The sequence below is a fragment of the Pantherophis guttatus genome, chromosome 3, assembly GCF_059756535.1.
Source record: "Pantherophis guttatus breed Tessera chromosome 3, ASM5975653v1, whole genome shotgun sequence".
Taxonomy (NCBI): Eukaryota; Metazoa; Chordata; class Lepidosauria; order Squamata; family Colubridae; genus Pantherophis; species Pantherophis guttatus.
In genome coordinates this window covers 142,271,254-142,298,343 of record NC_142065.1, presented here as the reverse complement: position 1 = coordinate 142,298,343, position 27,090 = coordinate 142,271,254, and the positions used below count along the sequence as shown (strand labels likewise).

Below are 27,090 nucleotides of genomic sequence, written 5' to 3'. Positions count from 1 at the left end.
CTACTCCTTTTTTCTTTTTTTGGGCCAGTGATGAGTATAGTTTTCCTAGTCTGGGGTTTTCTAGGATTTTCTGATAGTCTTTTTGAATGTGTACTTCTTGCAGACATATCACATCTGCTCCTAGTTTTCGTAATTTTGGGAAAATTTGATTCCTTTTCTTTGGGACGTTTAAGCCATTAATATTTACTGAAAAGAGTTTGATCGATTCATCCATTGCCTATCATATCTGTCTTTTTGTGTTTCTTGTTTCCATCCGTGCCTTTGCTTTTGCACCTTCTCTCTCTTCTCTCTCTTTTTCTTGCCTCTGTCTTATTTCTTTTTCTTGATTGGTTCTTGACTTTTACTCTCTGTTTCCTCCTTGCTTTCCTGTTCTTCTTCTAGTCTAAAGTGTGTGTTATGAAATTCTCTTGCCTTTTCTAGAGTGTCTATTTTATATTTTTTGTCTTCCCATGTAATTAAGATCCCCTCTATTGGCAGCCATCTGTACATTATCTTATACTTGATCAATAATTGTGTTAAGAACTGATATTGTTGTCGTAGATTTCTTACTCTTCAGGGTATCTGTTTTAGAATTATAATTTCTTTATCATTATAGGTCACTGTTTCTTCTCTAGATTTCTTATAGACTTCATTTCAAATAGATTTTTTTAAGAATTTGACATGAACTTCTCTCGCCAGTCTGTGTCTTCTTATATAGTTTGTTTGTACACGGTAGATTTCTTCCAATTGTCCTTTTATTTCTTTTGGCTCTTTTTGTGTCATTCCTGCAATAATTTCCACCATCTTCCCTTCTAAATCCTCATTTTTTTCTTCTGGTATGTTTTGAAATTGCAGAAAGTATGAGACCTTTTCCATTTCGAGCATAGCCAAAGAGTCTGACATTTCTTTATTTAGTTGTAAAGTTTTTTGTTCCATTGCTTCTACTTTTAATTCCACATGATCTATTTTCGTTTCCATTTTCCTAATTCTCTGTTCGTTTTCTGCTATGGAATTTTGAATACCCCCAATTTTATCCTTCATGATCTTAATATCCTCCCTAACTTCTCCTATTTCATTTCTAATCTCTGCATGGAACGTTCTCATTTCTTCCTGGTTTTCAGCTATTTTTTCTTGTGTTTGGAGCAGTGTTTCTTGGATCTTTTGAAACATGTCTTGTATTACATTTGGTGCCATTTCCAGTTTTTCTTTTTCTTTTTCCTTCCCTGTCATGCTATCTATTGTTTTTTGTTGTGAGGAGGAAGGTCATTACTATCGTAGTGGTTGTAGGTTTTTTCCCTGTTTTTGTTATGGTGGATGTTGTAGACATTTTCAATATTCATGTAAAGCTTTCCAACCTTAACATCAATTTTTAGGTTATTCCTTAGTATTTCTTTTCCCCTCCAAACATCGCTTATACTCCACACAACTTATATATATTATATTATATTATATTGCCAATTATCCCAGTTGAGGAATTAATTCTTACTCACAATATAAATCAATTTACTTATAGTTATTTCATCAGTTAAGGTTTTTAGCTTGGTTTTCTTAATTTTCTAATTAGCAATTTTTTCAATTACTCCCTTTTTCAATCAGTCTATCTCAAACATACAGTCAACTCATTTGCTATTTTATATTAAAGTTCCAATCTTTCACTTTAACAATAATTCCTTATCTCTCTCTTTTTTTAACCACCCTTCGTAATTTCACAATACAAGTTATAACTATAAAAATATTATTACTTATATATTTCTTTTAAATGTTAGACGAATTGGCTATTTAAGCAGTTCAACATTAATAATTCACTTCCCTCTTAACTTAATTTTTATTTCTTTGGTCTTTTGTTATCTTCTTCTTTTACCTCTCTCCTTCAGATCTTTCACAGTCATAAAAACGCGATCTGTGTCCGTCTCAGTCTTTTTTTACTTGTCCCAATAATCGACTCTCTACATTCAGTTTTCAAATCTTTTTAAACTTAAAGTTCTTATTGTCCAAATTTATTTATAAATCCAAAGTCCGAAATCCAGACAGGTCTTCTGTGTCCACGAACTTCACTACTTAGTCCTTAGTCCTTTCACTCCACTTCCAGTATTTCAACCTTTGTGCTCAGTTTTCCAATCTTTTGGGGTTTGAGTCAATTGTAGTTCCCAAATTCAAACGGCTTGTCTATATCCACAGAGTCCACAAACTGCTCTCTCTGCTCACATGTAAAAGTCCGCACTCACACCGCTTCGAGCGCTATTTCTCCTTCTCTTATATTTGCTTAGCCATTCTATGGGTTCTTTCTCTTCTGCTCTGTAATTGTTTCCCTTTTTTTCTTTTCCTCTTGTACCGCCGCTGTTATAACTTCACTTGTCTTCCTCTAATTCAATCGCGCGTCTCCTGTTTACCGCCTCTATTGTAGGTGATCTATCTGACCGTCACTCGAATTTGCTTCCACTGTTTGCTTCAATCTGGGCGGGCGCCATCACACCTGTCCGCCGAAAAAGCCGACTTCTTCACCAATTTAAGAGGTTGATCGCTTGACCTCCCTGATGACAGCGCAACACCAGGGGGCTTCGCGAATTCCTCTTTCGTTTCCCAATCCCTCCAAGTTCGGGAATGCCCTTAAAGAGCAATTAATGAGGAAATTTGTGTATCAGAGACGGAGCCTCCATTTCTTCACCCATTCGTGATGACGTCACCCCACCATAGTTATGTTATATAACAAATGTGGCAAATCCTTTGTACCACTTAGTCTTTTTCCTTTTAGCCTTTCCTTTTCTGGTCTCTGGTCTAAGATTGTAATAAATTGATTGAAAATGTAACCAGCAAAAGTGATAATCCATTTCTCACAGTGCTAATACTGTACAATGTCTCATTGCTTTTACATTACTGGTTCTTCTACTACATTTTATTCTGTTAACTGAATGCATAGTGCTTATTGGTTTCCCTTTGGCTGTATTACAGAATTCATTCATTCACGATTTCTAATAGGGTTTTTTATAAGTTTGTGCACTTAGAAGATTTGATAGATGGATCAGTGGGATATGCCATGCTGTGATGGAGAGAGAGGGGAGCAACACTCAGCAGCCTTTTTATTTACCTTGCCATATTCAATATCAAAATAATGAATTTAATTTAATGGACATTTGGCTCAAATGGAAATCCATTCAATCCTGTTACAACAATCCTCCCCAGAGCTACTTATGATGTGGTTAAGCTACCCAGGCATACATCTTCTGGTTATGTGATTGTATTTTGGGCATTTGGCAACTGACTCACCTTTATGGCAAGTGCCCGGTGGTCCCATGACCCCAATTTTTTTGCCAGTTTCCAGCTTTCACTTCAAGTTTCCTGAAAAAAATGCCCATTGGGGATTTCCTTAACTACTGCATGTTCACTTAATTACCATCATTATAACTATCATATCACTGAATCTGGTCAAATGATATTGTGACTCATGAATGCAAAAAGACTGTAATTCTCAGCTTGATTACAGTCAAGGGCTACCTGAAATACAATTTGGGCATAACTATGAATGTCAGTGATATGCAACTGAATAATATAAACCAGTGGTCCCCACTTTTTGACTACATGGATCAATGGCAGTGGGGGAGTGGAAGGGTTTGTGCACTCAATCTAATCTCGTGCATATGCAAATGAAGCTTTGCATCCTCATCTGATGCTTGCTTGGTCTAGTTCCCAACAGACAATGGACTGGTACAGTGCCACAGACCAGGGGTTGGGGACCTGTGATGTAAAGAGTCTTATCACCATATCAACTGTTAAATAAATTTGAAAGCAACATAATCAAATGCTCTTTTATTTCAATTTTGATTACATGAAAGACTGCAGCAAAATAAGAATTATATAAGGTAAATATAATTTGTAAATATTTGAGTTACATAGAATCAAATTTCTTGATTAAATGATGATCACAAAAATAAATATGTTGCTCATTCTAGCACTGTTGTACACTTGCTATTATAAGCCAAGCAGAGGCAAGTACAGCTAGCCATGATGTCACTCAAATGAAAAAACATGATGTCACAATGGAAGCTGAGCTGACTATACTTGTATCATCATATGGAAATTTACACTGGGCAAATACATAATTACATCTGTGTTGTAATACCTTGATTCATGCTTAGCAACTATTCCCTCACAGCCCACATTCCTATATAAACAAAGCAATTTTGCAGGATTTATCTACCAATCAGAACACTTGTACTAAAAACTTATTATCTTGAATTGATTAAAAATAATTCTGGAAAGAAAGAATTAAAATCCAGTATTATAGAGTATTACGAAGGAACTATCTCTACCCCAATTACAGAGAAGATCATTAAGTGTGGTAGTGACCACATGGTTAAAGCAAATCTGATGAGGAATTAAGGGTCAGAGCCATTGTACCAACATATGATGGATGCATCCATTATGGAGAACTATACCTACCAAAGAACAGGATGTTCTTTTCAGCTCGGTTGATAACCAAAAAGTAGAAGGGATGGTCAGCTTTGAATTTGTCTGCAACATTTGCACTCTTAAATACCCCTATTACAGCAGTGGCAGCAGCTGCCTCAGTGCCTTCTTCGTTGACTTCTATGAATGATTTGTGAACAACTTCAGATATGACTAAATCATTGTTAGTTGACATTCCAGAGAAGTCTGCCTTGTCCTCATCAAATGCATCCGTCATTCCCATGCTTCTCAGAACCGGCTTCAGGTCATATTTTTCTTCCAATTTAAATTTGGGAAGAGAGAGTTCAATTTCTCTTAGGTCCATCCTCTCTGGATTGATCCAGTCCATGAGTTTCTCATATGTAATTTCTCTCTCCAGCTAAAATAAGATGAAAAGCATTAAAGGAGAAAGAAATTTCTGGTTATATAACACTATGATTTATTCTGATAGTAACACAAGTATGATGTAGGTCCTCACAATGACAGAAAAATCCTGAAATCTTATAAACAGTTGCAAATTCTTGTATTTCCTAGAACATTAGGAAAGATAATTAAGTCACAAAAATAGTGTAGACCTTCGGACCCAGGAGAAAAAGTAGTAATATAAGTGTAACTTTACTGTCTATTCAAAGTACATCCATTTCTAACTCAATTGTTTAACCAACAGCCCAGACAATTGTATATATATTACATCAGAGAAAATTCACATGCTGATAAGAAATATTTTTATAATTTATTCATGTTTCTATTAAATTTTATACCAATTTCCACTCCAGAAAACCCAAAAAATTACAATTATGCCTAAAGCTAAAAGGAATGCTAAAAGAAAAGTAAACAATGAGACCTAGTTTGGTATCGTTGTTAAAAGCACTGGATTATAAATCATCACTTTGATATGAATTACTAGATTTGGTGATTTGATGCCAATCACACTCTCTTAGCCCTAGGAAGCAGGCAAGGGCAAACAACTTCTGAAAATGTTGCCAAATAAACTACTTGCATTTCTCCAGACAGTTGCCAGAAGCAAAACCTTACTTGAAGACAAATACCCATGCAAAAAAAAAAAAAAAAATACCTCAGCTATATGAACTTGTTTGTTCTTTCCTTCAAGCTATGAATCTTGATAGCTATTTTAACATGAAACAGTATAAACTGAAGAATGAAAAACTGAATCCCTTGCATTTTAATAATGTCAGAAGAAATACTGTATATTATTGACAATGTTATCAATTGCCTTGTACACAACAGCTACAGATGGAATCACCCTGTTTATCCAATACTTTGAGATATAAGTGCATTCACTGGTGTTTTTTAGACCCTTTTTTTTTTTGCATATTTTCAAAGTAAGGGAAAATACAAGTCAACCCAATAGTACTAACTATAATTGCAGAAAGCCAAGCTTCAATATTAAAAAGGACAGCGTACAGCTAGTACCAGAGATGGACAAGGGCTTAAATTCTGTTTCATGAAAGCAAAACTCACCTTTTCCAATCCAGTAGAGTTATCTTCAATCTCGTCAGGGAGCAGAATGATCATGCTCAAGTCATTATCATAATATGGAAGCTCAAGAATGGAAATCCGATCAGCCGATATGTGAGCCATGTTATATTCTCCTTTCCTGAACATCATCTGCACTATTTTCCTTTCATTCTACAAGTGGGGAAAATGTATGTTAGAAGAAATCTTTCAAATAAATAGGAAATGCAAATAATTCTATCATGGATTTATCCTTACGGGTTTTTTCCCTCTGCTTAAATCTTTCATCTTTTGCTTAAGACAAACAGAGGATTTATATGACAATTTATCATGTCTCAGCCATCCACCAGAGTTTCCAGTCTTTATACATAGTGATAATTTATTTTTCACAGAATTTAAAATTTTTTAGAATATTAAGGATTAAATTTAAAAAACAGACAAAGATTATGAGCTTTAGGAAAACGAACTATCAATTCTGTGAAGAAAAGAATGCAATGAAGCACAGGAGAGTGGTTTTAATCAGCAGTTTTCTCAAATGTTTATATGTTTATAATATTAAAACCAGCCTTGTTTGTGGAGAGCAATATAAAAACAAATTGTGCCTGTTCCTCTTCCACCGAATAACCAGGTGATAATACATAGCAGATCCATATACTAACAAATATATTCACTAAACACTCCGTAGTTATTGCGGTTAATTACATAGAATTAGTGGGAATGGTGCTGCACTAAAAATCCCTGTGCAAAGTTTCAATGGCAGAAAAGTCTGACACACAAAGCCTGAAGGATTTAAGATGACTGACTTTCATGATTCATCCATTTCCACGAAGATCAATAAAATGGAAGGAGTAAGTAATTTCTTTGCTACAGGAATGTTTCAAATTAATTCCATGCTTGCTTCAGATATATACAAAATAACACAATTAAAAATATTCATAATGTCTCTTTTACTCTGTTAATACAGTAAATGAATACCTTGTTAATCCAGAATGGCTTTTCCTCTGTGTAATTTTTGTTGAACTTATTTGCCCAGTTTCCCTTGAAATAGATCGCATTCACCAAAACCAGTCTTGTAAGCGAATCAATTATTCCAGGGACAAGCAGATCTTGAATTTTTCCTTTGAAAGTTTTTTAAAAACTGCTTTAATTGAGAGATAAGATTTATTAATTCTTTTTTTTCTCCAATTTTTATTTATAAGTATAAACTAAACAGAACAATGAAACGTACAAAACATAAAAACATATAAACATCCATTTCAATACATGTCCAGTTTGTTGCAACTATAATATACATTTCTCTTTGTATTTTGACTCTTCCTTATTTGGTCATTCCCTTTTATCTATCTAATATTGATCTTTGTTGACCTATGTCTGTTCTTTGTTTCCATCATATTATATTTGGTCATTTTATTTACTTCCTATTGTTTCATCCTATTATTATTATTATTATTATTATTATTATTATTATTATTATTCCTATTATTATTTCTTAACATCACTCACCCATCTTCTGTCCCTCTGTCTCTGTCTCTGTCTCCATCTCCGTCTTTGTGTCTGTCCCTCTGTCTCTGTCTCTGTCTGTCTCTCTCTCTCTCTCTCTCTCTTCATTTTAATTTAATTATTAGATTTCTCTCTTCAGGAGTTCAAAGTAATCACCCAGAGAACTCCTCTGACTGAGGATGGAATGTAGCTTTTGCTTCCTCAGGGCCAGTCCTCCATCCACCCATCCTCCTCCTTAACATTTAAAGTATATAGTTGCCCATCTTATATCATTATTTAGTAAGGTTATTACACACATACAAGTTAAATAACAGGCAAGTTAAATAATGGAAATATGCTCAGATGTGTCCATCAATAAAACCAATAATCTATTCATGGCTAGAATTTCATCTCAGGTTTGATGAGCTTTTATGTAGTAAGTAATGGTTAACTATGGTGGGTTTGCCTGCCTTGTCTGTCTCTCTCACAGGCACACACAGTATTGCATGTCTTACTTAATGCAGCTACTAATTAACTCTTATTATCATTCTTACCTGATGTTTTTTCTTCTACCCAGGCATTTATATGTCTTCTTGAATCTTCTGAAGCTTGTGTGAAGTTAAGTTTCTCCAGACCTGCATGGTAGAATCTCCGAATGGATTCTATATATGACTTAAGAAACAATGACATCTCACCAACAGAAGCAGTAATAAAAACAATCTGGAAACATTATTTATTATACTGAATACTACCTAAAGCCAGCCAATGCCATTGGATAATTAATAAAGTCTAGAAAAAGTATATCAGATATTAGGAACTAAATGGAATTATCCTAAGATAACATAGTTTATTCAAAAATATATCTGGCAATTATTGGTTACATGTTTCTATTTATGACTTTTATTTCAATGTTCTATATTTAGAAACATCCCACTGGATGTTCCGGTAACATTCCCAGTAAAAGCAGCTAGACTTTTAAATTTCCCCTCTACATAACTCAATGGACCAAGTAAAGCTACAGGAATATTTGGTACTTTATCAGAGCCAAACTGCAATTGCAATGAGATAGGCAAACATTAGAACAAACAGAGCATTTATGGTTGTTTCCAGCCAGTTCTCCAACATGTATGTAACTTACTGGAAGAAAATCATATGATGTTTCTCCAAAGAGCTGGTTGACTAGACTGAGGCTATAATTGGCACCTGGTTTGTTGATATCAGCAATAAGTTTCTCAAATCTTTGGTGAACCTCTCCATCATTGGGTATACAGAGCACCTATAAGATGATATTTGGTTAGTCAAATTAAGTTTAACATCTATTCAAAATGTAATACCACAGTAGCAGACCTTAGAAAACTTACACATTTCAAATGACCTCTACATATTTTGGAGGTAATTTTTTTTAAGGATTACCTACAGATGTATAGCTTTTAAAGTTAATGGCTAATGAAAGCCAAACAGTGTTGGGCCTAGTTAATATTTGGGTAGTACATGTTTGGATTTCTCCATGTTTGAAAGTCCTAGTTATTGATCTCCTTTGAAAATCAATTTGACTGACAAGCAAGAGAAATTGGGGATTTTCAGAAATGTTCCTTTCATGGAAAAATAGATTTCTAAATCACAAAGAGCAACCCCTCCAGGTGTAAAATATTTTGTTAAGTAGCAGAAGGAACGGTCTTGTATTTGCTATAGGAGCCTTCTTTAAAACATGTTTTGCCTTCTCTGTCACAATATTTGCTCTCTGAAACGATTTTGCCTCAGAGATTCAAGTTCCCCTGACCATGCCATCCTTCAAATGGGCCTTGAAGAGCTGACTTCAAGCTGATTTTGGGTTAATTGTGGTGAAAGGTATCTCTAGGATCCATAAAAATGATATTTCAAATCCTGGGACTTCAAGTCAAAGACTTTTGTCTGAAATAATACCATTTTCTACGAGCCGTGGTGGCGTAGTAGTTAGAATGGAGTACTGCAGGCCAACGCACGGCTCACTTCAGGAGTTCGATTCTGAATGGCTCAATGTTGACTCAGCCTTCCGTCCTTCTGAGATTGGTAAAATGAGGACCCAGATTGTTGGGGGAAATATGCTGACTCTGCAAATTGCTTAGAGAGGGCTGTAAAGCACTATGTAGTATATGAATATTTCCATAATCAGCAGTTGCCATAATGACCTTGAAGAAGTCAAGCACAGAGGGCTGAATCCCTATCAGACTTCTGGTACAAGCTGTTTACATTCCAAGCAAATAGGAGCTGCTTCCACCCTCATGCAAACAGAATTCCACATCTGGATGAAAATTGGGAGCAGAGTTAAAGAATCATGATAACAATGGCATCTCTTGTACTTGTTGCATTTTAAAAAAGCTAATCAGACAGTTGGCAACTGCACAAACAGCATCATCTTAGGTGGGCAGCCAGGTTGAGGTGATAGGTGTGCTTGGAACTTTTTAGACCAGATGATATATTAGCTGCCCCAGTGAATAGAATAGAAAGAATAACAGAGTTGGAAGGGACCTTGGAGGTCTTCTAGTCCAACCCCCTGCTCAGGCAAGAAACCCTATAGCACTTCAAATAAATGGTTTTCCAACATCTTCTTAAAACTTCCAGTTTTAAAGCATTCACAACTTCTGGAGGTAAATCGTATCTTAATATACCTTTAGCATCTGAGCTTCTGTGTTATTTCTGGCACCCAACGAGACCATTAGCAGTGCAGAAGACAAACTCAAAGGAGAAAAAAACACGTTTTTGGAAGAATCATTTGCACTAAGCTTCTTGAAGAGGTTGAGGGCAAAAATGGTGTTTGCTGCAGAAAGGCTGTCCATGTTTTCGAGCCTGGAGAACAAATATAGTATGATATACCACAGATTAACGCCTAGATAATAAGATGACCAAAACATCCCACCCATGTTCTACTTGATTGTTCTACTTGAACAATTATTCTACTTGCTTTAAGGAATGTGAGTTACAGAACCTAGTGGACAAAATAAGGGGAAACTATGAATCCCACTTCCAGATTCGTATATAATTCAAAAAAATCCAAAAATATTTAATTTTAATATTAAAGTTAATATTAAATATTAATTCCAAAAATAAGAACACCTGCTGATTGTAAAAAGGAGGACACTGCTGTACAGTCATGCTCATTTTCTATAGAGGCAGCTCTCATTTCCATGTGAGGAAGGAGGGGCAGGAGAAGCCAGGTGGACGCCAAATCTTATACAGTAATTAAAGCTACTCAATAAGGATAATTACAGTTTTATAGATGGCATTTAGATCCCAAAAAGTTGTCATGTATGTACCCTAATGTTCAGCCAAAATGTTGGAGATGTGAATGTTTGGATGCTACGTATTATCATGTTTGGTGGACCTGTAGGAAAGTTAAGGCTTTTTGGATAAAAATTTGGTGGGTCATGCAGAATGTTTTGAAGAAAAAAATTCAATTTTCTCCACAACTGTTTTTATTGGGCATAGTTAAGGGTTTTACATTGGGTGAAACAAAATTGATATTGTATATGATAACAGCAGCAAGATTGTTGATAGGTAAATACTGGAAGAATGAAGCTTTGCCCACTATTGAGGAATGGACTTTGAAGATGGCCAGTTTTGCAGAGATGGCGAAGATTTCAGCGTATTTAAAAGACTGTTCACAAGAGACTTATGAGTGGGAATGGAAAAGGTGGATAGAATATGTTCAGAACAAATATCAAACTAGAAAGTATCAAATAGCTTTTACTTGAAAATAATGTACTAGAAATTATTTAAAGTAACGAGATAAAGAGAAAAATTATACAGGGGAGGGAGGGGCTCAAGTTTATATATAAGTGTTATATTAGGGTTCTTCATGAGTATGAGTATATTATAGGGAAGTCTGGGGGGAGGGGAGGGTTAGGGAGGGTTAGGGAGGTTGGGAAGTTTGGGGGGGAGGTGGGGGGGAAAAAGGGGTGAAAATGTACTTGTAAAACTTTTGCAATAAAAAAAAAAAAGGATAATTACAGATTCCCAAAGACAAAAGTTGAAGGTATGCAGAGAAATACAACTCGCTTATTCCCCCATGGAAGTGGTCTTTGTTTAGGCCTCCACTGCAAAAAACGGTAGGTCCAGAACAAAAATGTGATCTGAATTGAGATGAAACTGCAATTAACTTAAATTTAATTAAAAACTATCAATGCTATTATTAAATAATTGATGAATACGGACTAATGAATAATATCAAACGTTATTTAAGAACCATCCCCCTCTTTCATATAGACAATCTATATATAGGTTATATATATTTATATTATATTATATTATATTATATTATATTATATTATATTATATTAAGAAAATCTACGAAGATATGCACACACACACACACACACACACACACACACACACACACATATATATATGCATATTCTTTCTAGCCAGGTTTTACCTACGTAAGCTAAGATGTTCCACAGCCCATATGCACATAAAAGCCTACGAAAAAGAAAAAGACGTGTGTGTGTGTGTGTGTGTGTGTGTGTGTGTGTGTGTGTGTGTACAGTTAATATTTCGGCTTTCTTCCCGTGTAATTGTATTGTTTGTATTAGTTTGCTGTTGTTCAAGAGAATGTCTATCTCTTCTCTGCAAATGCTGTAGTCAAGAAATCTTTGGAAAAACTGGAAGCTACCTTCCATATTAGAAAAGAACAGGAACAGCAATCCTAAGCAATAGGAAATAAACATCCTGCCAGCTTGTATCAGTCAGAGTAGAAAAGTAGTAACTTTTATTAAGTTTTTCATCCTGCAGGATTTTGGGAGGGGGTGCTCCCCCATTCAATGCAACGATACAGCAGTCCTGTCAGGACACTGGGATGGAGAATCCCAACTAGGCAGCACATCTTCACCTTATAGTTAGGTGTTTTCATGATGCCAAAGGCACCAGTTAGCTCTATCACCAGAACATCTCAGTATTTACACAACAACGTCCCAACCAAGGGAGCCACCACAAAGTGTCAAGCAGCCCTAAAATGGGGCTATGTCAATCTCACCTGTGGCACCTACAGGGATTAGAACAAGACAGAGAAAAACATACAATAGTTTTACCTTGAAGAGGTAGTGTTCTGAACTGGTAGGGCAGTTACCGGAGCCATCTGGCTGGAGAGGAAAACTGACAAAGCTGCAATAAATCCTGGAAGAAGTAAAATGAACATTTTTGGGGTAATGTCCTCCCTGGTTTGATTCAAGAGCCTCCAGGCACAACGGCTCACCATGAGCAATGGAAATCACTGATTAGAGAAGAAGGAAGAGGCTAGAAGGGCAGGAGAGGAATCTGGATCTGGAGAGGTGGATGTTTATGACTATCTCTTTAAACTTTCTGGGAGTGGCCTTTGGAACAGTCACAATCTCACTTGGGGCTACACCATTGCAACATAATTTCTAGCTATCTTAATAAACCTACTCTTTAGTTTGCAGGATGAAATCCTGCAGGATGAAAAACTTAATAAAGTTACTACTTTCCTACTCTGACTGATACAAGCTGGGAAGACGTTTGCTGCCTATTGCTTAGGATTGCTGGATACCTGTGTGCTGAATACTTGAGTCAGCCTATTTGTAGCAGAGTTGCTATGAAACAGGGATTCACCTGAGTTCACAGGTAGGAGTTGCATCGTCTGACTAGAAAATGCCTACTTCTCTCTTCTCTTCTAATTTTCTTTTCAAATTAGCATTTACAGCACCTAATATATGTAATCTAATATGTTATGTTGATTTAGACTATACTGATGCATTAATGTAATATACATATATATATGTAAATGGATCTTCCCTTCCAGAAATTAGACTCTACTAGGGCAGAGTGAAATGTAAAATTTGTTACTACAGGTTCTGGGGGGTGTGGCTTGGTGGGGGGGGTAATGTGACTGGGTGGGCATAGCCAACTTTTAAAAAAAAACGTTTTAAAGCATTCTTTCGGCAGAAGAGGTTGTAGAAAAAATGCTTTGAAAAGTTAAAAAAAAGGTTGGCTACGCCCACCCAGTAACATTACCCCCCCTCCCCCCAAGCCATGCCCACTGAACCGGTAGTAAAAAAATTTACATTTCACCCCTGCCCTAGTAGAGTCTAACTTCTGGAAGGGAAGAACCATTTAGCTTTCTTGGCATAATGTACAAATGTTTCAATCCCGCCTCCTTCCAGGATGTTTTTCTCTTATCTCAGTCTATCCCTGCAGTGGTCTCCATCCAGGATTCATTCTGCTTAAATTTTCAAGATTAGTCAAAATTTGCTAGGATACCTTTACTGTTAGTTTCTGGACAGTGTGCACCAGTCAGCTCTATGGATAAACACCTTACATACAGGACTTATTGATGTTCAACTTAACCATATGATGAGGCTAATTACTGGGTGCATAAAACCTACACCTAGTTACTGGTTACCAGTTCTTAGTCACATACTCCCCCCACACTTACGACGACAAGAAGTTCTCATTCGGGAGTATAGTAAGATCCTATTAAATTCCTCTCTACCCATACATGGATACATTGCTGATCTCTTAAGATGCCGATTAAAGTCAAGAAATCCACCAATCTTGACAGCGCGTAAGTTGATGGCCGATCATCAGAACACCACACAAAAGTGGATGGAGGCGTGGAATAGCTGTTCCCCCCAAGATGTCTCCAAGCATATCAGTCCTAGTAGTATATCTCCAGGATTTAGCCTACCCCGACACATATGGGTGACATATAATAGAATTAGAACAACTCATGGGGTGTGTGCTGACTCCCTGTATAAATGGGGAAAGACACCTTCAGCACAATGTGATTGCGGGGCCCCTCGACAGACTATCCAGCATATAGTGAGGGAATACCCTAACAGAAGGTATCCAGGAGATTCTAGGGACTTCCTCTGCATAACAACGGCAGCTACTGACTGGATCTCCAAACTCGACATTAAACTTTGAAATGTTATTTCTGTTTTCCTTTTAGGTTTTCTTACTGTTTTTTTTTATTGTTTTAATTGTTTTTAACCTGTAAAAATGAAGTGTTTTAATACTGTGTGTGACCAACCATACGCTAAATAAGTCTGGACAGTGTGGCACCAGTCAGCTCTATCACCAGAGTTAATAATTAACCAGATTAATAATTTAATTTGACATTTTTTTCAGTTTAACCACTTATATATAAAATTATGATTAGTAGCTGCTGCCCTTCCCACAAACTAAAGAATAGGTTTATTAAGATAGCTAGAAATTATGTTGCAATGGTGTAGCCCCAAGTGAGATTGTGACTGTTCCAAAGGCCACTCCCAGGAAGTTTAAAGAGATAGTCAGGAACATCCAGCTCTCCAGATCCAGATTCCTCTCCTGCCCTTCTAGCCTCTTCCTTCTTCTCTAATCAGTGATTTCCATCGCTCATGGAGACCGTTGTGCCTGGAGCCTTTTGAGTCAAACCAGGGAGGACTGTCAGGGCATTGATTAATCCCATAATTGGCTCTGGGACAAATCACCCTGATTTAATTAGAGGATGGATCGTGGCCTCTCCAAGTTGCAATATTCTGAAAAGAAAACCCCGAAGAAAAGTTCTCTAATAAAACTCATTTATTTGTTATAAAGAAAATAAAACACCTCACTAACTAAGAAAGATAATTGCTACATTTTGAAAATAATTTGGGCCAGCTGCTTTCCAGCAACCGGCATCTGTGGCAAGAGAACAAAGGAAAAAGTGTGAAGGAATGTGAAAGAATGCGGAAGCACGTAGCTTACTGATAAGAAGTTGGCAAGCCACGGAAAGTCAGACAGTCCAGAAATGATTAGCTCAGCTGGTAAATAAAATAACGCAGTGACATTCCCCTTCTTTGCCAGTTGAGCGAATATCAGTACATCATCAAATAAGGCACATCTTCTCACGCAGATACTCATGCTGAGCTGCTGGAAGTGGTTTGTTGAGCATATCAGCAATTTGATCATGTGTAGATACATATTGCATTTTTTTTTTTTTATTGCAAAAGTTTTACAATTACATTTTCACCGCATTTCCCCCCCCATCCCACCCCCGCTCCCCACCCTAACCCCCCTCAAACCCCCCTAGCCCTCCCCCCCTGACTTCCATGAAGTATAATCCCATCAAAGTCCCCTTTTTACAAAACTTGAACCCCTCAAACCCCCTTAGAAAAAAAAAAAAAATTCCCCCCCCCTCACAGTATTCATACATTTCTATTTTTATATAATACTTTCAATGAAAAGCTATTTGGTATTTCCTAACTTGATATTTGTTCTGCACATAATCTATCCACTTTTTCCATTCCCATTCATAAGTCTCTTGTGGGCGATCTTTTAAAAATGCTGAAATCTTCGCCATCTCCGCAAAACTGGCCATCTTCAAAGTCCATTCTTCAATAGTGGGTAAAGACTCATTTTTCCAATATTTACCTATCAATAACCTCGCTGCTGTGATCATGTACAATATCAACTTAATTTCATCCAGTGTAAAACCCTTTACTATACCCAATAAGAACAATTGTGGGGAAAATGGAATTTTTCTCTTCAAAACATTCTGCATAACCCACCATATTTTAATCCAAAAAGCCTTAACTTTCTTACAATTCCACCAAACATGATAATATGTAGCATCTAAACAATCACATCTCCAACATTTTGGCTGAACATTAGGATACATACAGGATAATTTCTTGGGATCTAAATGCCATCTGTAAAACATCTTATAAAAATTTTCCCTCAAATTCTGCGATTGTGTAAATTTAACATTCTGAACCCATATCTTTTCCCATGTTTCTAACATCACTGGTTCTTCAAAATTTTGTGCCCACTTAATCATACAATCTTTAACCAATTCAGTTTCTGAATCCCTTTCTAACAAAACATTATAAAGCCTTTTAATATGCATTGGACCTTTCTCTTTTATATGTCTGACCAATTCTTCCTCATGCAACATAATACCAGTTTTTTGGTCCTCTTTCCATCTCAATTGTAGTTGATTATATTGTAACCAAGTTAAATTAATTCCTTCATCCAACAGTGTCTGTAATGTCTTCAACTGCCATCTGCCCGCATCTGTAAAAAGAATCTCTTTATATAAAAACCCCCCGAGTGACGTTATATTTGTATTCCACATAGTATGACCAAGATCCAGCCATAACGGTATTTTGTAATCCCATTTGAGTCGGTGCTTCTTCCAAACTCTCATCAAAGAGTCTCTAAGTATATGGCTTTTAAATACTTTATCCACTTTGTTGTCATAAAATAAATAAGCATGCCATCCAAATTCAAGATCAAAACTTTCTATATTCAATATTCCAGTCTTTTTCCTTCCAAACCAGTCACTTGCTTGAGTCAAAGCTGCTGCTTCATAATATAACTGTAGGTTTGGAAGTTTAAGACCTCCCCTTTCTGGAACATCTTGCATAATTTTCAATTTCACTCTCGGTTTTTTCTCATTCCAGACAAACTTATTCAGTCCTCTTTGCCACTCTTTCAGTTGTTTATCACTTTTAAGCACCGGAATCATTTGAAACAGAAATAGAAATCTTGGCAAAATATTCATCTTTACTGCTGCTATTCTTCCAAGTAAAGATACATATTGCATTTTGACAAAACCTGTTTTTACTAAATGTTTTATGTTTTGATAACGGATGTCAATGTGTCTGGACCTAGAACCTGTAAAATGTGATTCAGAAATATAAACCACCGATTCATTGTCTTCCATCATGGTGATCGGTCGGATCAGGTGTGTCCAGATATCTGTGACTAAAGCATCAAACCAAGTTAGAGAATTACATGCATCTGAAACACAAGCATATTCAGCTTCAGTAGATGAACAAGAAACAAAATTCTATTTACGTACTTGCCAATAAACAGGACATCCATTTAAGAACATCATATAACCTGAAGTACTTTTACGTGATTTCTTATCACTTGCCCAATCAGAATCTGCATAACAACATAATTCTGCATAATCAGTATGTGTTGGTTCTAACAATAACTTCATGTGTTTAGTGTATTTTAAGTAACTCAATAATTTCTTAATACATGTCCAGTGAAACTGTTTTGCCTTACCTACGTGTCGTGATAAGAGATTAACACTAAGTGCAATGTCGGGTCTGGTCCAACTACTAATGTACAATAGTGACCCAATGACTGAACGATAAAGTGTTTGATCCTCAAACTCAGGACTTGCTTCTTGTGTCAAGTTGTGAAAATCTGTTTGCATGGGTGTCTTTGTTGTGTTAGCATCTTTCATGTTGCAATGATGCAAAATTTGTTCAATTTTATCTTCTTGTGAAAGACTAAACCCCTTCTGTGTTTTTTCAATCTGAACACTTAAATAAGTGCTAATATGACCCAATGATTTCAATGTGAAGTATCTCTGCAAAGCTTTGGCAAAAATTTCACTCATTTGCTTATTTGGACCAATATAAACAATATCATCAACATAAACAAGAACTATCTCATATGCATTGTTAGATCTTTTTGTGAACACGCACTCATCAGTTTCGGACTTAATAAAGCCCATTGAATTTAGTTTGTCAGTAAGACATAAGTACCACATTAAACCAGATTGTTTCAGACCATAAAGACTTTTGTTTAGGAACCAGGTATCCCCTTCTTGCTGTCGGAATCCTGGAGGACTTCTCACATAGATCTCTTCATCTAGGTCTGCATGTAGATAAGCGGTGTCAACATCGAACTGGAAAACTTCTAAACCAAGGATAGTTGCAGTTGCTAAAGCAATTTTTACACTCTCAGTTCTGACTGTCGGTGAGTAGGTATTTGTGTAGTCCTCAGGATAATGTTGAGCGAAACCCTGAGCTACAAGTCTGGCTTTGTACAGTGACTCACCATTTGATTTCTTTTTGATTCTGTAGACCCATCGAGTGCCAATGACCTTTTTGTTTGCTGGAGGTTTTGCAGGTGTAAATACCTTAAGTTTCTTTAGACTGTCCATTTCAACCTGCATTGCAGCATACCATTTATCTTGCTCTGAATCAGGAAGCTGCTTGATTTGTGTGAAATTATCAGGTGGAAGTGTAACATTGCAAATCAAAGGCAAGGGTGCTTTTGTCAGTTGCCAAGAATATTGTTGTGGAGGGATTCCTTTTGTGAGCCTCTTGGAACGTCTCAGGACAACAGTTCAGTCTTCTTCTGGTTCGTCCTCGTCCTCACTTTCGTCGCTAGCGTCAGCATCTGCGGCTTGCGAAGATGGAACATCGGGTTGAGAAGAACTGGTGGAATCTTGATCATCAATCTGCATAGCATCAGCAGTATCATCTCTAGGAAAATAAATTCCAGGATCATTGGAATGAATCCTGGACCAGTCAATATCTTCTTCAAAATTAGCAGATTGGGAAATCACAATTACATGTTTAGAGTCAATAAATTTGCTCCATTTTGAGTTATCATCAATACGCATAAATCTCAGTCTCTTTGCTGCTGGACTTCCTTTTCTTCTTTGAGCTAAGGGAATGTTCAACATAGCATATGAACCAAAAATATGGATATTTTTAAGATCGGGCTTGTAGCTATACAACATGAAGAAAGGAGTCTAATTTATTACACTGCTCCAAGTACGGTTGACAATGTAATTTGCATACTTGATAGCTTCACCCTAGTATATCATATCAAGGTTGGCATCTTCTAAGAGACAACGCATCATGGTTTGCAGTACCTCTCCATTGTGAGCTGGTATGTCAGGCACCAATGTCTGATGAATAATTCCATTCTTACGCATCCAGTCCTGGAAACGCTGACACATGAATTCAGCACCACGATCACTCTGGATTCTGGTGATGCGAACTTGGTGTTGGGTAGAAACAAGGGCTGCAAAGTCTTTAAAGATCTGAAAGGTCTCTGATTTTTCATATAATAGGATATACATATCCATATCTAGAGTAATTATCAACAATTGTTAGAAAATATTTTCTACCACCAAATGATGGCGGGAAAGGACCAACTATGTCAGTGTGAACCAAATCAAAAATGCGTGTTGACAGGCGTGTAGCATGTTTGGGAATGGCTGCTGCTTTGGATTTGGCCTTTTTGCAGACAGCACAATCCAAAAACACCTTACACCCCTTTAGATCCAAACCTTTTGCAAACTCCGGCATCTTCCTAAGAACACGGAAACTGGCATGCCCCAATCTTCTATGCCATTTATGGACCTGGAATGCAAAGGTTTACCAGTTAGTGAATTCTCAACATTAACATTTTTATGAGGAACCTCAGGCTTGCTCTGAGCAACCTGTTTACCAATTCTCTTTTTGTTGGCTTTAGGAGCCTTAGGAATAGCAACAGGATCTCTCTCTGGAGCATCTCTCTCTGGGCCTGTGCTCTCCCTTTTTGGAGTTTGTATACTTGCCTGTGTTTGTGTTTTAGGCTTTGGCTTTAAGTAATAAACACCACCAATTAATATGGTTCCAGCAACAATATCTCCATCTTTAACTATGTAACTTGCATTTTCAAGGTGGTGAACCTGGAATTTTAATGCTCTAGACAAGTGACTCTGACTAAGCAAGTTACTGGTTGCTGTTGGTATGTAATAAACATCAGGAATGAATGCATCGAGCTCTTCAACATAAACAGTTCCTTTTCCTTTGACCTGACAAGGATGATTTGAAAAAGAATAAAGTTCACGTAGTTCTGGTTCAGGCTCGTGCATCTCTGTGAAAAGTTCCTTTCTGTGGGTAACATGCAATGCTGCACCACTGTCCAAAGTCCACAGGAGTCGTCTGTCATACTCTGGTTGAGGTTGTGGATCATTGGTTAAAGCCAATGTGGCGAGTGGAGTTTGTGGATCACGCCGGGGACCACGACGACCTTGTCTTCCACCTCTGCCTTTGCCTCTGGAATCTGTTCCTCTGGACTGGTACGTGAGGGGAGCTGGAACTCGTTGGGGACAATCCCGGGTGGCATGTCCCACACGATTGCAGGTGTTGCATCTTGGCATCCTTGGAGTGTAGGTCCTTCCTCAGAAGAGGCACCTAGCTGGAGCTCTTGATGCGGGTGGTCCTCTCAAATGTGGCGTGGCCAACATAAATGCCTCTTCTTCAATTAAAAGCCTACAGACATTGTCCACTGTGCGTTGAGCAATTGGGACTTGGTTAATTTTTGTAACAGCATCTTTCCATTCATAATTCAAAGAGTTAATAATGATGCTGATCATTTGAATATCTTCAATGTTATGGCCTCTTTCTCTCAATTCTGTTCTGATTCCATTCAGTTTGGTCAAATGTCCTCCAATTTGTTCACCGGGTTTCAATCTTGAACCGTGGAGTTCAGACATGAGTAAACATGAAGATTCAATTGAGACAGGCCTGTAGCAATTTTCCAATTCAGCCCAAATTTGTCGGGCCGTTGTATTTGGTGGAAAAGTGACCTGCAGTTCAGTATCCATGGACATCAAAAATGTTGTACGAGCTAGCTTCCGGTTTGGCTTCCGTCGCCATCAGACGGTCTTTTGAGACCGCCAGCTTCGTCGCCCATAAAGAGCCGCCTTTACAGCTGAAAGGCGGCTTGAAAAACTCCATTTCCTTAAGGAAATGTGAGATAGAGCTGGCGAGGGCAGGTAGAGCCCTCTGCGAAGTCCCCAGAGTTTTTGTTTTACTCTTGGGGACGAAGCAGGATGAGGCTCCCTATTTAGCTCGCCGCTGCTCCGGGCTTCAGGAGAACTCTGCTTTCTGCAGAGCCAGGCGATGGGACCAATCCAATCAATGAAAATTAATAGACTGCTTGAATAAATAGGATGAAATCTGGACTTGGGACCCTAAATCGCAAGTTTTTCTAACAATTCTTTGAGTGATTTTAAAAGCGAAGAAAGAAAGTTTAAAATAGCGACTGGCTGAGGCTTGAGAAGAAGAAAGCTGAAAGTGAAAGTCCTTCCGCCTGAATAGTTCAATACGTTACAAAGTATCTGAAATAATAGCGCTGGTTAGAATTGAAGAGAAAAATTCTCATTTTATGTTTCTTCCTTCTTAGAGACTTGATATTGATATTGTTTGGAGAGAAGACTTTTCTTTAAAAAGAAAAAAGAGTTTGTCTGTGTGGCAGGATGGCGTTAAAACTGACAAAGCCAGACAACCAAGCTGGGGGGGGGTTTCCCCATTTACAAATTATATGAGCAAGTTTTGAGCTTGCAGATCCAGGAGAATGGTTTTAAACACCTAAAGGAATTTGTTTTGGATGAGATGGCAAGACATGATGAGATTGTGAATCAGAATCTTGAAAAATTTAGGCAGGAAATTAAAGAGATGGTACAACGAAAGTATGCTAATCTGAAACAACAGATTATAACAGCTTTGAAAACCTTCTCAGAATATTTATAAAGATGGTTAAAGATACCAACTTAGAATTAAAGTCTAAAATGAAGGAAGCTGATGATAAGATTGATAATCTTGACAATAAAATACAAAGAATTGAAAATGATTTGATAAATATTCAAGATAATAGCTCAGAAGTAAAATCTAAAATAAAGGAAGCTGATTACAAGACCTATAATGCAGATAATATAAAACAAAGGATTGAAAAAGAAGTTACAATGATGCAATACAGGTCCATGGAATTTGCGGTCAGAATAAGGGGATTACAGGAAAATAACAGAGATGATTTGAGAAAGATGTCTGCTCAAGTTCTGGCTGGGATTTTACAGGTTAGTCCTGAAGAGGTATCCTGTAAGATTGATAAGGCCTACAGAGTAAATTCCTGGGTGGCAAAGCAATAGCAGTTGCCTAGAGATGTGGTGATTTACTTTACTGACAAAGGAATAAGAAATGATATTGTGCAAAAGTCTTTTAACTCCACTCTAGAAATGAATGGAAGGAAGATTTGGATATATAAAGAGTTGCCGCCCAAGATGTTAAAAGATAGAAAGGAATTTGGATTTTTGGTGACTGAGCTAAAGAAACAAAACATCCCATTTAGGTGGGACGTTCCAGTTGGTATAATATTGAGATACCAAGGAGAAAGATATCAACTAAATACTGTTAAAAAAGCGGAATAATTTTACTACAAGCTTCTTAAAATGGATCCAACATCTTCATGTATGCTTTCAGTGTTGGGAACACAGGAGGGGAATAAAGAAAAGCAAAATGAACAACAAGAGATTAAAACTCAGGCTAAGCAGATGGAGATGAAGGTGGTGGAAAAACAACAAGTTACAGAGGCCTTTTTGGACGAGCCGCTTTTGGATTCTCCTTCAGAGGTTATAGTTGGATTACCTATAAATATGAGAGAGGCGGCTTTGGACTTTAATGAGATGTCTGATCAAGCTACAGACCAGCATGGAACTCAATCAGCTGATATACAAGTTCTAGAAAGACAACTAGGAGGGAGATCTAAACCACAAAAAGCTAAGAAAAGAAGAAGCAGGTTCTACAAAACTAAAAAAATTTAGACTAAACAACAGTCTAATGCCAGTTCCTTAAGAGATGATTAAATATAATAAGCGGGATTTATAGACGGCTGATATATGAAAATATAGCTGAGGCAAATTATTGACTTATACTATTTTGAGAAGAATAACAGATCTCTGCAGTGCTGTGCCTTTGGGATGTGGAAGATGGCCTCTAACTGAGTGGATTGGAACTTTCTATTTTGGACTCTTTGAAAAATCGATTACGTATATGTTGAGCTATAAGGCACGAGAACTATCGGATTGGGGCATGCAGAAGATCTGGTTGTTACCCTAACACAGTGATTGGAATTAATAATCTAGATGAAAGACACTACAGAAGATACTATATGGGATATAAATATAAAGTCACTCGGGTGGTTTTTTTATACACGAAAACATTTATTATTGATGGGGGCAGATGGTAATTGAAGATACTGAACATACTGTTGGAACTAGAACTTGATGTTACCCTTACATGGGCGATAGAATTAACAATCTAGCTAAAAGACATTACAGAAGATATTATATGGATTACAAATTTAAAGTTATTTGAGGATTCTGTTTATATATGGACATATTTTTTAGTGGTGTGGTGTGGGCAGAAGAACGAAGATATTAAAATATTATGTATGGTAGACCTGTAGCAAAATGGGTGGAGATGGTTAGGTTACTGATTGTTTAGCTTAGTAAAAGGGATGTTATGTTTAGATATAAATATATGTAAAAGATTTGAATTAAGAGATATATGTATGAGGGTGGAGGAAATGGGTAGATTATGAGTTGAATAAATGCCGAATTAGAAATTATTATAAAGTTTTATAGCTGAAGGTTGCTTTGAAATGTATAGTATAAGGGGGATATAATAACAATGTTAGAAAGAAATGGTTAGCATGTGGGGGTGGTGTAAAAGGATGGTAAAGTATTATTTAACTTGATATCAATTATTTTATTTTGAAGAAGCCATGGGGGGAGGGGAGGGGGAGGGGGGGTTAGGGAGGAGGGGGGAGGGGGGAAAAGGGGGAAAAACTTGTATTTGAAAAACTTTTTCAATTAAAAAAAATAATGTTGTACGAGCTCTTATCTCTAAATCTCTTATTGCAACAGTCCAAGGTTGTGCAGGAGGGTTAAAAACCATGCAGTGGGTGCCTTCTCTAAGAAGCAATAGTGTAATCCCACTGACCCAGGCTTTGTAATTATGTCCTGACATTTTTAGCTTTGACTCACCAGTTAGTGGAGAGACAGAAAATGCCTGGTAAGGAGCCTGCATTTGGTACGCTGGCTGTGCTGGCAGAAATGCCTGTGGTATTTGCTGTGCCTGTTGTGGACCTAAAAATGGTCTTGGTTGTGCCATTGGAGGTGGGCCAGGAGGTGGCCCTATTTGCACTTGTGGCTGGGGCACATATGCAAACATTTGTGCTTGAGCTGCAATATTGGCATGACCTGCTGGAGATGCAGTCATTTGCCTTTGCTGCACTAAGCGTTGTTGTGTTCCATCTAAAAAGACACCAACACCACCAGGGGGTGTTGGAGTTTGGGCCCGTGGAAACACTTGTGGCATTTCAGGTTCCTGTAGTAAATTACTTTCACCAGCAGATGGTGCTGCACCTTTAGTTTCGGGCAGCTTTGCATACCTGGCATTGTATGCTTTTGAGTAGGAGTGATTATGTAAGACATGTGTAACTTGATCAGGGAGAATTTCATGTGACGTATATAGTGCTCTCTGTCTTAATTGGCTTGACACAGAATCCACCAGGGGGAGTGTCTTTGGCTCTGAGGAAGAAGACAAGATGGAACTTTTTGAAAATCTTAAGTCACAAGATTCTCCCTTATCTTGCTCAAGCATAAACAAAGCTTTCTTAAATCGAGACAGTTCATTTTCATAATATTTTACATGCTCACGATAGGATTTGATGGCCATCTCACGCTGGGTGAGCTCTGGGCTTTGAGGAGAATAATAAATTGTTTCCCTCTCTGCATGGGAGGAATTTTGCTCAGCAGTTTGCTTTGGCCTTGCACCGAGGTTCTGGGAGGACTTTTTCAGAGCTTTGAAAATCAGAAGAAAATGTTACTGACCTCAGTCGTAATTCATTATCTTCAAAAACAGCTTATTTCTTATCTCCCTCCATTTCTGTTCCCACGGCTTCTTGTTCCAGGCGTGTGGCCGTAGCAAGTGGCTGGAATCTTAAGGGTGTTTCTATTTCCTGCTCTTCTTCGTAGGAGAGGTTGAAATCATTAATAGGGAATATTCTGAGTTTCATTTTTCCCTTTTTCTTCTGTTTGGGCATTTTAGCAAAATAATTAGCGTACCTCAGTATCTAAAAACTAATTGCCTATGTGCTCTTATCAGAAATAACAAACAAGGAAAAAAGCCATAAATCAACCGTCCGAGCTACCAGATGTCAGGGCATTGATTAATCCCATGTTTGGCTCTGGGAAAAATCATCCTGATTTAATTAGAGGATGGATCGAGGCTTCCTCCAAGTTGCAATATTCTGAAAAGAAAACGCGAAGAAAAGTTCTCTAATAAAACTCATTTATTTGTTATAAAGAAAATAAAACACCTCACTAACTAAGAAAGATAATTGCTACATTTTGAAATAGTTCTTGCCGGCTATTTCTCAACCGGACCTTTCTGGCAAGAGAACAAAGGAAAGAGTGTGAAGGAATGTGAAAGAATGCGGAAGCACGTACTGATAAGAAGTTGGCAAGCTACGGAAAGTCAGACAGTCCAGAAATGATTAGCTCAGCTGGTAAATAAAATAACGCAGTGACAAGGACATTACCCAAAAATATTCATTTTACTTCTTCCAGGATTTATTGCAGCTTTGTCAGGTTTCCTCTCCAGCCAGATGTCTCCAGTAACTGCCCTACCAGTTCAGAACACTACCTCTTCAAGGTAAAACTATTGTATGTTTTTCTCTGTCTTGTTCTAATTCCTGTAGGTGCCACAGGTGAGATTAACATAGCCCCACTTTAGGGCTGCTTGACACTTTGTGGTGGCTCCCTTGGTTGGGACATAGTTATGTAAATACTGAGATGTTCTGGTGATAGAGCTGACTGGAGCTTTGGCATCATGAAAACACCTAACTATAAGGTGAGGACGTGCTGCCTAGTTGGGATTCTCCATCCCAGTGTCCTGACAGGACTGCTATATCGTTGCATTGAATGGGGGGAGTGTTCCTCCCACCCAAAAAAAAAATCCTGCAGGATGAAAAACTTAATAAAGTTACTACTTTCCTACTCTGACTGACACAAGCTGGGAAGACGATTGCTGCCTATTGCTTAGGATTGCTGGATACCTGTGTGCTGAATACTTAAGTCAGCCTATTTGTAGCAGAGTTGCTATGAAACAGGGATTCACCTGAGTTCACAGGTAGGAGTTGCATCGTCTGACTTGTCTATGTGAAAGAAGGGGAAGGTTCTTAAATAATGTTTGGTATTATTCATTAGTCCTTATTCATCAATTATTTAATATTAGCATTGATAGTTTTTAATTAAATTTAAGTTAATTGCAGTTTCATCTCAATTCAGATCACATTTTTGTTCTGGATCTACCGTTTTTTGCAGTGGGGGCCTAAACAAAGACCACTTTCATGGGGGAATAAGCAAGTTGTGTTTCTCTGCATACCTTCAACTTTTGTCTTTAGGAATCTGTAGTTATCCTTATTCAGTATAAGATTTGGCGTCCACCTGGCTTCTCCTGCCCCTCCATCCTCACATGGAAATGAGAGCTGCCTCTATAGAAAATGAGCATGACTGTACAGCAGTTTCTTCATTTTCACAATCAGCAGGTATTCTTATTTTTGGAATTAATATTTAATAGTTAATATTAACTTTGCCAAGGAAGCTAAATGGATCTTCCCTTCCAGAAATTAGACTCTACTAGGACAGAGTGAAATGTAAAATTTGTTACTACAGGTTCTGTGGGTGTGGCTTGGTGGTGGTGGGGGTAATGTGACTGGGTGGGCATAGCCAACTTTTAAAAAAAAAACTTTTTAAAGCATTCTTTCGGCAGAAGAGGTTGTAGAAAAAATGCTTTGAAAAGTTAAAAAAAAGGTTGGCTACGCCCACCCAGTAACATTACCGCCCCCCCCAAGCCATGCCCACTGAACCGGTAGTAAAAAATTTTACATTTCACCCCTGCCCTAGTAGAGTCTAACTTCTGGAAGGGAAGAACCATTTAGCTTCCTTGGCATAATGTACAAATGTTTCAATCCCGCCTCCTTCCAGGATGTTTTTCTCTTATCTCAGTCTATCCCTGCAGTGGTCTCCATCCAGGATTCATTCTGCTTAAATTTTCAAGATTAGTCAAAATTTGCTAGGATACCTTTACTGTTAGTTTCTGGACAGTGTGCACC

General features: G+C 37.5%; 1 protein-coding gene across 1 annotated transcript; it reads right to left on the bottom strand.

Annotated features, from left to right (window-relative positions):
* Nucleotides 1-3,768: 3,768 nt before the first annotated feature.
* Nucleotides 3,769-12,639, bottom strand: LOC117660055 (serpin B6-like). Its single transcript, XM_087890265.1, has 7 exons — nt 12,441-12,639; nt 10,026-10,203; nt 8,516-8,653; nt 7,932-8,049; nt 6,874-7,016; nt 5,905-6,072; nt 3,769-4,801 (listed from the first exon to the last, which is right to left on the bottom strand). Exons 1-7 carry the CDS (start codon nt 12,605-12,607, stop codon nt 4,397-4,399), a joined length of 1,317 nt encoding a protein of 438 aa, XP_087746391.1. The 5' UTR covers nt 12,608-12,639; the 3' UTR covers nt 3,769-4,396.
* Between the last annotated feature and the right edge of the window lie 14,451 nt (nt 12,640-27,090).

Excerpts from the sequence above, each read along its gene's own strand:
- LOC117660055 (XM_087890265.1), bottom strand. The coding sequence starts at position 12,607 with ATGGTGAGCCGTTGTGCCTGGAGGCTCTTGAATCAAACCAGGGAGGAC. Across the intron at positions 8,050-8,515 it reads CATCATATGATTTTCTTCCA|TCATATATAGAATCCATTCG; the intron begins GTAAGTTACATA and ends TTGTTTCTTAAG. Across the intron at positions 4,802-5,904 it reads ACTCTACTGGATTGGAAAAG|CTGGAGAGAGAAATTACATA; the intron begins GTGAGTTTTGCT and ends ATCTTATTTTAG.